Genomic DNA, 11,966 nt, shown 5'->3' on the forward strand with positions numbered 1-11,966 from the left:
TACTAATGTATCACGACATCTACCATCTCAAATATATTCCTATGACTTCATTAAATAGTACCAAGATCGAATTCTGTATAAAAAATTGGTATCATGTATTCATGTATAGCCTATATTTAAGAATTAACTCTAACACTAACAGAACGAAATATTGATCGTTTCTTACCCAGCACACACCCACTGCCTACTGGTGAATCAGGAGGTGATTGTTTGAGTTTTTCATAGAAAAAGTCAAACGAAATATTTACAAATAAAAAATATTTGTGAATAAAATTTTTATACAAGTAATCCAGGCTAAAAAATAAACTATGATGAAAAACCTACAAAATCCACTCTAAATTAATTTAAGGTTAAAAATTCAAATTTTAATCTTTAAGCATAAACAAAATCAAAAATATTAGGCTATTAGTCATCCCTAGGCATGAAAAGAAACTACTCCACCATTTCAAGTTAGTAAGTCGAGTTGATTTTGGTAAAAGTCAAAATACTCGGTGTGACTAAATTTATAGATAAATATAGTAACATATACAACATCAAATCAGTTTCATTAAATCTATAATTGAACATATTTTTGTAAATGTTACTATTTTTTATAAACTTGATCAAATTTAATGTAGTTTGAATTTGACCAAAGTCAAAACTATAAGGGAGTATCATTTTTTGACAGTATAAGATCAACACTACACTGGGTGACGTGAGAAAACCGCTTCCCGAGTCCGCGCGCTGCGTTAGACGCAGCCTATAAGTGGTTGCCCCCTGAGCTCTCCGAGCTAGCAAGAAGCCACTCCACTGTCCACTCGGCCGCTCCTCGGCTAGCTTGTGCATGTATAACTAGCTACCGCGGGCACTCGATCCACCGCGCCGCGCGGAGTTGGATTGAGATAGGCGGAGGAGATGATATCGGGGCACGACTTCTACACGGTGATGGCGGCGGTGGTGCCGTTGTACGTGGCGATGTTCCTGGCGTACGGGTCGGTGCGGTGGTGGGGCATCTTCACGCCGGACCAGTGCTCCGGCATCAACCGCTTCGTCGCCATCTTCGCCGTGCCGCTGCTGTCCTTCCACTTCATCTCCACCAACGACCCGTACGCGATGAACCTCCGCTTCGTGGCGGCGGACACGCTGCAGAAGCTGCTCGTCCTGGCGGGGCTCGCCGCGTGGTCGCGCCTCCCCTCGCGGGCCGGGGCGCCGCGGCTGGACTGGTCCATCACGCTCTTCTCCCTCTCCACGCTGCCCAACACGCTCGTCATGGGGATCCCGCTGCTGATTGCCATGTACGGGCCATACTCCGGCTCGCTCATGGTCCAGATCGTCGTGCTCCAGTGCATCATCTGGTACACGCTGATGCTCTTCCTCTTCGAGTTCCGCGCCGCGCGGATGCTAATCGCCGACCAGTTCCCGGACACGGCGGCGTCCATTGTGTCCCTGCACGTCGACCCGGACGTGGTGTCGCTAGAGGGCGGCCGCGCGGAGACGGAGGCCGAGGTGGCGGCGGACGGGCGGCTGCACGTCACCGTGCGCCGGTCCTCGGTGTCGCGGCGGTCGCTGCTGGTCACGCCGCGGCCGTCGAACCTGACGGGCGCGGAGATCTACTCGCTTAGCTCGTCGCGGAACCCAACCCCGCGGGGCTCCAACTTCAACCACGCTGACTTCTTCGCCATGGTCGGAGGAGGACCACCGCCCCCGACGCCCGCCGCCGTGCGAGGCTCGAGCTTCGGCGCCTCCGAGCTCTACTCTCTGCAGTCGTCGCGGGGCCCAACCCCGAGGCAGTCCAACTTCGACGAGCACTCGACACGGCCGAAACCACCGGCAACCACGGGGGCACTCAACCACGACGCCAAAGAGCTCCACATGTTTGTGTGGAGCTCGAGCGCGTCTCCCGTCTCAGAAGTTAGTGGCCTGCCTGTGTTCAGTGGTGGCGGCGGCGGCGGTCTCGACGTCGGCGCCAAGGAAATCCACATGGTCATCCCCGCCGACCTGCCGCAGAACAACGGCTCAGGCAAAGGTCCGTCCCGACATTAATGCCGCAGTACGGCCACTTAATCACGGGCTCCATGTGCAACTCTAAACATAGACCTTCGCAAATTTTCTACATTTTCAGAGCACGAGGAGTACGGGCCGGTGGCACTGGGCGGCGGCGGCGGCGGTGGAGAGAATTTCAGCTTCGGAGGGGGCAAGACGGTAGACGGCGCCGAGGCAGCAGACGACGAGGAGGCCCTGCCTGACAGGCTGACGAAGCTGGGGTCGAGCTCGACGGCGGAGCTGCACCCGAAGGTCGTCGACGTCGACGGTGCGGACGCCGCCGGCGGCGCGGCGAGCTCGGGGCAGCACCAAATGCCGCCGGCGAGCGTGATGACACGCCTCATCCTCATCATGGTGTGGCGCAAGCTCATCCGCAACCCCAACACTTACTCCAGCCTCCTCGGCCTCGCCTGGTCCCTCGTCGCCTTCCGGTAAGGCGTTCTTTTTTTTCCATCTCCGAAACAAAGATCGCCTCCTGATTAATCCACCACAGTACCACCTACCTTTCACGTGACCTGTGCAATTTACTCAACTTTGTGCACTACTACTGCGTAAGTTGGTTCGTGTGACAAGGCGATTTCACGCAAGAGGAGGAGACGACAAGTTCGGCGAGGATCGAGGACCGCGATGGTGTTGGTGAGGATAAGCGTGCGAGAGCGATATATTCTCGGCGAAACCTAGCGAAGGAATAGGTTCGGGTAGCACGTAGGCTTAGGAAGCACCGAAACTGCCCGGCGTAGTACTAGCCGTGGCGGTGGGATTGGGAATAACCGAAAAGCAGCTTTTACGGATCCCCAGACGGCGGTAGTCGGAATGAGTTTCCCGGCCGGCACGGACCACCGCCGCGGGCCCGGCCGGCGCCAATCGCGAACTGTAGGAGCTGGCAAAAAAGGGCAGAGTTTGCACGGGGCGCGAGCACTGCTCGTTGGGCCAGTCTACGTAGTAACAGCGTTCTGCAGTTTGGAGGAGCCTGCAACTACTAATCATGATGCTGCAGCTAATTGTTTCTACTATTTTAGTGGGGGTAATGATGCTGATTTGTTCTGGTCTTATACTGTTCCGAGCTAACCAACGGGAAATGCTATGTTCATGGGTCTCTCACAGGTGGCACGTCTCCATGCCAGCGATCGTCGCCAAGTCCATCTCCATTCTCTCGGACGCGGGGCTGGGGATGGCCATGTTTAGCCTGGGTGGGTGCCCACGCCCCTTGTGCTCCTGTCTTCCAGTAGCCCTACACCGCATTGCTCCGCAATTAATCCCCCTCGCACGCACCGGTGCCCACACCCTACGCCCCTGGTCCGCGCCCGAGCTAACGCTGTCAACTGTCTCTTGGCCAGGATTGTTTATGGCGCTGCAGCCCAGCGTCATCGCGTGCGGCAAGTCGGCCGCCGCAGTCTCAATGGCCGTCCGCTTCCTCGCGGGCCCCGCCGTCATGGCCGCCGCGTCAATCGCCATCGGACTCCGCGGGACGCTCCTGCACGTCGCCATTGTTCAGGTAACCCACGCATGCATCTGAAACAAGTTACAGTAATTAAGCAGCCCGTGCAGTGTTGATGGATCGGAGGATTTAATTTCTCCCGTTTGCCAATTATTATAAACTTGATGATAGACAAGCCTATCATGTGTGGGGGCATTTGGTTTTGGTTTGGTTTGCCAGCATCGTGTGCAGGGTCGGGGCTCTGATCTGTCAGACCCTGGCCTGTATATGCAGTATCATCGCTTCATCATCTCCTTGACCGAAACATTTGTACCGCTTTCAATCATACGAGCAATTTATTTCCCTGTGGATTATAGTATGTGTGGAGCTAATGCGCATTGATACATATCTGGGCATTTGATAGGCGGCTCTACCACAAGGGATTGTGCCTTTTGTTTTTGCAAAAGAATACAATGTCCACCCGGCCATCCTGAGCACAGCGTAAGCAATTTCCATGGTTTAATTTGTTTGCATGCTGATATTTGATTTTGTTTTAGATGGTGCTGATATTTTTTTCTGGCGAAATTGCAACTTTTTGCAGGGTAATTTTTGGCATGCTAATAGCTCTTCCTATCACGCTGCTCTACTACATCCTTCTTGGACTATGATCACTTGATCAGGATTCAGGATAGCTTATGAACGCTCTCACGTAAAACGGAAGCAATAAGGAAAAGAAAACAAATGATCCTGTCCATCTCCAACAGAGTATGCTTAAATATATAGCCTGTTGTCGGACATTGCCCATGATGACAACGAAGTTGTTACAGAGCTATATCTCCTTGCGATATTTGTACAAGAGATAAAGGCAGAATAATATAACCACTGCTGATATGTGCCCTGTTAAAGATTTCAACACCCTCCCTCCTCTCAACCCGTTGCTGAGGCTGTGACAATTTTAAAACGGAAATAGTGGTGACACATTTGTAAAAGATTTTTTTTTCAAAAAAGAAAGGGCAATAGTTTGATCCTAGTATCGAGGTGGCTCTTTCTGGTGCAGTTTATGCTGCTGTCTTGTGCACAAAGTAGAAATCAATTTGACATGCTTTCTTCCCCCATGTAACAGTGGATCGATTGACCATCACGTGAGTTCATTCTCGTCAGCATGATAAACATATTGGCTAGATCAATACTTTGTTAGTTTGGTCCAATATTTTGGTCTGGTTGTATGACTATAGTTATTGTATCAATTTCAGTTTAAGTTACTTTTGCACCTTTGATCGTTCTAGTTATTGTTTAGTAATCATATCGATTAGATCGAGACTTTCTTGGTTAGGTCCAATACTCCGATCAAAATCCAGACATTTGCTAGTGATTATACCAGTTCAATTCTAAGTTACTCTTGTATCTTGTATTAATCTGGTGGGCCATAAGGAAGGCAGGGAGAGGAGCCAACCCTAACGGGAGAGTGGGAGGAAAGGAATATCAACCCACGAGAGGAAGGGAGGAGGTTGGCCGCAACGACCTAGGTCGAGTTGCCCGAAGAAGAGAGGGAGAGAAGGGATAGGCTGGACTTGGCCCAACGAGAATTTACTTCATATGTTTGATTTGCTTGTTAAATGATTCACAATTTAATATAGATACTAGAATTTAATTACCTGATAATTTTTAAATACCCAAGAGAAAATAGGGCGTGACTGCTTACTCATTTGTTGTCCTTTCACAACAAACTCTAAAGAGTAAATTGAAGATATAATCCATCTTTTATCATCTAAGATTAACTTTGGACAACCCTGGCATCTATCTTTTCAATTTGGATAACATAAACTAGCACGGTGGTATGCGCGGCTAGCCGTTATAGATTGAATCTATATGAGGTCTCTTATTTACATAATAATTACTTTTTAATTTTTAATTTGAATTTAAATTTTCTTAAAGTATAATTATTTTAAAATTTTTAATCTAAAGATTTGACTTTTCTAAACTGTATTTACACATGGGCTCTTTTTATTATTTTTCTTTATTTTTAATTCTGAAATTATATTTCTAATCTGATTCTTTTTAACCGAAATTTTAGATGACTCTAAATTGTATCTATAGATGGACCCTTTCCTAAATATCAATTATTTTAAACTTTTGAATCCGAGATTTATTTACATGTGGACTTTTTTTATCATTTATATTTATTTAATTTTTCTATTTTAACCAAAATTTTAGATCTTTCTAAATTGCATTTATAGATGGGCTCTTCCCTCAGTATCAACTATTTCAAAACTTTTAATCCAAGATTTAGATTTTTCTAAAGTGTATTTACACATGGACTCTTTTCTTCATACCCGAGATTTGGATTTTTCTATTACTCATCCCTCAATAATTAGCGCACTTTCATAAAGTTAGATACTACGTAGATATAGTTAGGTATTCACGAAGTCCGATTCAAAAGAAATATCTTTCTTTCCTTTTTTTTGTCGTTCTTTCCTTTTTTTTTTCCTAAAAAAATATTTTTCTCCTCCGATTAAATTTTGCCGTTCTATTTTTTTTCTTGTTGTCCGATTCAATTTTTTTGCCGTTCTTTTCTCTAAAAAAATATCTTTTCTTTTTTCTCCTATTTCCTCCTATTAATCTTAGAATTTTTAGCCCGTGAAAGACAACGTGAAGTTTCCTTTTCCTACTACTTTATATATATAATATAAAGTTAGATACTACGTAGATATAGTTAGGTATTCACGAAATCCGATTCAAAAGAAATATCTTTCTTTCCCTTTTTTTTGCCGTCCTTTCCTTTTCTTTCATAAAAAAATATTTTTCTCCTCCTCCGATTAAATTTTGCCGTTCTATTTAAAATATCTTTTCTTTTTTTCTCCTATTTTCCTCCGATTAATCTCAGAATTTTTAGCCCGTGAGAGACAACGTGGAGCCTCTTTTCCTATTACTTTATATATATAATAGATAGGTAGATAGATTTGCCTCTTTGGATCACCCAACACTTATTTTTAGTCATGTGTAGCATGCTCTCCGGCAAATATACAAACTACATATAGATGTGGATTTTGCTGGTGTACAGAAACCAATGTGTTGTGACGTCATTGTGTATCGAAGAAGTTATTGTGGTGGTTCAAGCTGCAACGATGTAAGTTTATTCGGTGCAGGAAAATTATGTTTAAGAGTGATAAAAAAAAGTAAAACTTGGACAATAAAATATGATTAAAGTGCAATTAACTTACATTTTTTTTTAAAAAAACTTAGTTCCAAACGACCTGTATTTGTGACCGAAGGGCATGGTCCAGTGTTAAACAGCCTTGGGACGCGGCATGCAGAATAGTATTGGGACGACGTCAGGTCGTCAGGATTCAGGAATTTCTAGCTGGAGCCATGAATGAGCTAGTATCCGAAATCTAAGGTCACCTTCGAGTAGACCTAGCTAGGCATGTGCAACGATAAACTTCCTACTCCTGATGGTGTGATCAAATCTACCAGCTAGGATTATCTTGATTTCTCATTTATGCTGCGTGGACCAACTGACGCGCGACTACTGTTTCATCTACAGCCGGTATACGCTTCCTGAACGTGGGTATATATACATGTCCCTATCTTTTGGCTTTTGTTAATACTTATAAGCTAAATTTTAAATTTTTAATCTGAAGTTTAAAGTTGATTTTAAAGGTTTTTTATTCTAGTTTATTTTTCAACCTTGGTTTTTAATCTTTGTAAACATGTGTATGAAATTTTTATTCATAAATTATTTTTTATTTATAAATATGTTTTGTTAATCCCTAGAGTTGATAAATCAGCCATGATCTCGCATGTTACTCTCACTGGTATTAGCCCGCACTGACCTATCAGGCCGTACCCATGGATTTTAGATGGATGTTACGTCGAGCTTGGGCAACCTATGGCTGCCTCGTGTCCATGTGTCGTCGGCCAAGCCAGGAAAAGTCCATAGTTGGCAACCGGAGTAGCGACCAAAATGTCATGGTTCCGGGCTCGATTTCAGGTACTTTGCCTGTCGGGAACCGAGACACGCGAACAATCTGCTCAACGCCCGATCCGTCGATCTCTAGCTAGGTATAGCTATCCGTGACGAGGAGGCGACAAGGTGCGCTGAATCGACGCTGTGGCATCATACGGTGGAACCGTACGTACAAAGCTAGCGTTGCCACTATCATCAGGACTCGGATCAGCAGAAGCGTTTTTCCTTTCTTTCTACTTGAGCAAGTTGCATTTTATAACCCGGTCTAGCTTGCTAGGATTTCGTACGTGTATAGTACATGCTGCCACCAATTCGTAAGTCTTGTCCATGCATGGAGCATAGCGCATCAAATTCATTCCATATACCGATCGGTCGATCGAGTCGGTCGAGGCTGGCTTTTAAGTTGCATCAGAATCCCAGAACAGTCATTAGCGTCAATCACAATCAGCCAATCGTTCGATCGAGCGAACTAGTAGTAAAACTCCAGCTGCAGGTAGGATCGGTGATACTAAGGTGATGTTTAGTTACCAAATTTTTTTGGCAAAAACATCATATCGAACGTTTGACCGGATGTCGGAAGGGGTTTTCGGACACGAATGAAAAAACAAATTTCAGATTTCGGCTGGAAACCGCGAGACGAATTTTTTGAGCCTAACTAATTCATCATTAGCACATGTTGGTTACTGTAGCACTTATGGCTAATCATGTCCTAATTATGCTTAAAAGATTCGTCTCAAGATTTCTTTGATAGATATGCAATTAGTTTTTTAATTCATCCATATTTAATGTTCCATTTAAATGTCCAAAAGTTCGATGTGATGTTTTTAGGAACAAGGCATGAGTTCGGAGCAAGTTGGCGCGCCTGCTTTGAGTTTGGCCGACCTAAGCCGGCCGTCGTGCGGACAACAGTGAAGATTCAGTGTCCCCGCCTGCTGGCGCTAGAGCTAGCCGTGCCCGTGCATGCTGGGTAGGTAGGTAGCTAGCTCGTACCCTCCTCTCCCCCGGCCGGTCAGGACGACGGATGGAAAAGGTGGTGGTGTGTGAGATCGTGAGCTGTCGAGTGGCCAGACGCTCGGCTTTGCGACCACTGCGTCCGTGCGCTTTGGCCCGGACGGCGGAGCCGCGGAGGCATCTTGGAACAGCCGCCCAACCGGCCGGTGAAATTCCCCCGGCCTGAGTCTCTCTCGCCGGCCGGCTGGGAATCAGGATCGATTTGATCTGTTTTTTGGTCCTCATGCATGCTTGGCCAGTAGTAGAGCTGGGAGGGGGGGAAAGCCTTGCTGCTTTCTTTGCGAGATTCGATCCCCCCAAGAAGGTACACATTTGTTTGGTACTTTGGTTCAACTTTTGAAAATTAGCAAAAGAGGCATCAGCTTTGAACTGATACGCGAGATGGGGCGTCGAGTTTTGACTTGGTATTGATCAAAGCTGTTATTCCCTACATGATCTTGGCATCAATAAACTTTTGACGATTGGGTGTACGCGGAATTAACATATGAACGTATAAACTCCGTATTCGTAATCCCAAGAATGGTAAAGTAGATTCAACCGACCGGGTATATTACTCGTGCGTGTAAAATCGACAAGAGGCAACATAACCTGTATCACCTCAGGGACAACGGCCCCACGCATGTCGGCTACTGCATCCCAAGGACGAGACACACGTATCCGGCATCCCCCAGAATGATAAATCGTCCCCGGCGAATGTTCGTAAACGGGTAGAACTCGATCGGATGTAACGCCAAGCTCCAAACTGCTCTCAGCTGATAGCTCTTGCCACAGGCAGGCAGGCAGCCAGTCGGTCGGGCTGTCCCACGTTTATCACCCATCACTAGGTGACTAGGGCGAGGCGACGACGTCGACGCACGGTCACATCCATATCCTATGCAAGGGGCGGACGATCGAACGGTGTCGCTTTGGCTGAGCCCTCGCACGCACGCGTACGCGTGCGCCCGCGGCTCGCCCGCTTGCTGCCCACACGTTTGGAACGGGATGACGCGCGGCGGGGCGCCCACCGCCCACGGGAGAAAAGGAAGGGTACAGGGAATGGACGGACGCGCTATCAACCGGCGATGGTGGCTCGCCAGCGCTCAAGCGCCTAATGTGGCCGGTCGTCCGCTATATTAGCTGAACTCGGCGCGGAGGTTTTCTCAGGCGCTTATGGTGACATCTCCCGTCAGGGCTCGTTCGCGAGACACCGTCTCTTTTTCCATGCGCACGTTTCTCAAACAGCTAAACGATGTATTTTTTGCTAAAAAAGTTTATATGAAAGTTATTTTAAGAAATCCTATTAATCCATTTTTCAAGTTTTTAATAGCTAATACTTAATTAATCATATACTAATGTCTTTTCTTGGTTTACGTGTACTAATTAGACTACTTAGCACTCTCTCCTGCGAACGAGCCCTTAGTCGACTAAGTTGGTCCAGATCCGGTTGCTTCATTGATCATTTCGTACGGCTAATGAGAACAGTTCATTTGAGGTTTCACAAGTGGCTAACCGTCACTATCTAAACACACGTATAAGAGCACGATTAACAGAAGAGCTAGTAGTTAATCCTAAAATTTGTATATATCATCAAAAGATAACATAAAACCAACTTATATCATTAATATATGGTCCACCTTTAATACACATTGTTTTGAAACATGTGCTCTCGATTTATGGAGTCCACTTACATAACTTATTGCACTTGCTCTAATGCTAGGCAATGCTTTATCAAAAGAGGTGCTTGAAAAGAAGAAAATTATGAAAGCACCATATAAAATTTTAAAAATATGACACCATATGTGAGAACAATGTGTGAGGCTATCTCATTTATCCACTACACAGTATGTGTTGAATGTAACATCCCTTGCTCGTCTTCTTTGCGTGTTCTAGTGAATGTTGTGCCTACGTCAAGGTGACCCTATGCCGCTGATGTTTTTCATCTTGGTAATGGGTGTGGTTAACGCCATGATCAAGAAGCAGTGGATCCCGACATCCCGCAGGCTCTAAACATCCATACCGTAAATGTAAAGCTCCTCTTCATTCGGACTATCCAAATATTTTTCTCTGACCAATAACACAGGATCAAGAGGCGATAAAAGGAATCCTTTCTTGCTTCGAGGCAGCCTGATCTAGCCTTTTCACAACTTTTGATAAGTGTTGTATCATAATGATCCGATGCATGGAGGATGATCTAGCTCTAGCTATGGTTTCACATATCCTCCCAAGTGTTGTTGTTGAGTTTCCATGCAAATACAAGGGTATTCGTCTGTAGGTCAATAAGATATCCACGATGTATCTTTACCCCATTATCGACACAATCCGCAATTAGCTGCTAACTTGGAAGAATGGGAAGCTTATTTCAGTGTCAGACCAATTAGTGCTGAACCAATATGTCATCTTTTCTATTTCCATGCATCTCTAATTGGATACACGGTTGTCACACACTCACACTAGGTTCTAAAGACGGTTGACAAAAGGAGAAATAATGCTCATGCAGCGATATGGCTGTGGGGACTGTGGTATCACGAGACTTCATGAAGCTCTACGAAACCCCAGTATCTTAAGCACACCTCATATAAGGAAGCACTGTTTATATGAGATATAATAAACATGTAAAATTATTTCTTAGGCCTAGCTAAGATTACTCTGGGTTAGGAGATATATGACCCACTGGTGGTCTCATAGACTAAGACCAGTAGTTGAGGTTTCTTGCGTTTGGGATGCCCTTAGGAGCTGTATTCGTACATAGTTACCATGTTCTTCAAGTTTTCGTTTTTTTCATAGAGTTTTATTTCCTCTGTAACAGTCTCTGTTTTGAATGCTAGCCCACATCGTTGTCTTCTTTGGTGGACACAGATATACTTTATTCTCTTTCTAATATATCAACGTACAAAGTTCTTGCAAGTTGGTGTTTTTTTTTTACTTTTATGATGTTACGGCCGAGGAAATTGGTTTTTTAGATGTGGGTAGTGTGATCAGATTGGATTGACGTCGGTTTGTAGGAAATGTATAAAGGGAGGATGGATTAAAAAAGGCAAAATTTGCTACAGGGCATCGAAAAAACACGTAATTAGCCGGTGGACACTGTAAGAACACAATTTTGCTGCAAGGCACCACAAAAGTGTGGTAATTAGCTATAGGGCACTCTGGCCAATTTTTTATTATTTTTGGAGTTAAAAATTCTAAAAATGATGAGATTGTCCTTGGTGGCCAACCCGTTATGCGCCCTTATCGTCGCTGGGTCACCACTGTCGCTGCCTGCTCACTCGCCCAGTAGGCTAGGGTTCGGGTGTGGTGCTGCACCGAGACCAACTGGGTCTGGTTCGACTAGGCCCAGTCGACATAACAGGTTGGCCGCTGAGAGCAATCTCGTCATTTTTAGAATTTTTGGCTATGAAAATAATAAAAAATTGGCCGGAGTGCCCTATAGCTAATTACCATATTTTTGTGGAATTCATGATCTTAGGATATCCACCGGCTAATTACGCGTTTTTTCGATGCCCTATAGCAAATTTTGCAAACAAAAGTCTACATGCTTTCAGTGGACCAGTGGAGTACAGATGACTTGAT

General features: G+C 45.3%; 1 protein-coding gene across 1 annotated transcript; it reads left to right on the forward strand.

The window, feature by feature from the left end:
* Window positions 1-651: 651 nt before the first annotated feature.
* Window positions 652-4,703, forward strand: LOC102703436 (auxin efflux carrier component 3a). The gene is made up of 6 exons (XM_006644362.3): window positions 652-2,005; window positions 2,102-2,453; window positions 3,127-3,212; window positions 3,360-3,517; window positions 3,864-3,940; window positions 4,041-4,703. The coding sequence occupies exons 1-6, from the start codon at window positions 895-897 to the stop codon at window positions 4,105-4,107; spliced, it is 1,851 nt and encodes a 616-aa protein (XP_006644425.2). The 5' UTR covers window positions 652-894; the 3' UTR covers window positions 4,108-4,703.
* The last annotated feature ends 7,263 nt before the right edge of the window (window positions 4,704-11,966 follow it).

This window comes from Oryza brachyantha, chromosome 1 (assembly GCF_000231095.2).
Source record: "Oryza brachyantha chromosome 1, ObraRS2, whole genome shotgun sequence".
NCBI classification, from domain to species: domain Eukaryota; kingdom Viridiplantae; phylum Streptophyta; class Magnoliopsida; order Poales; family Poaceae; genus Oryza; species Oryza brachyantha.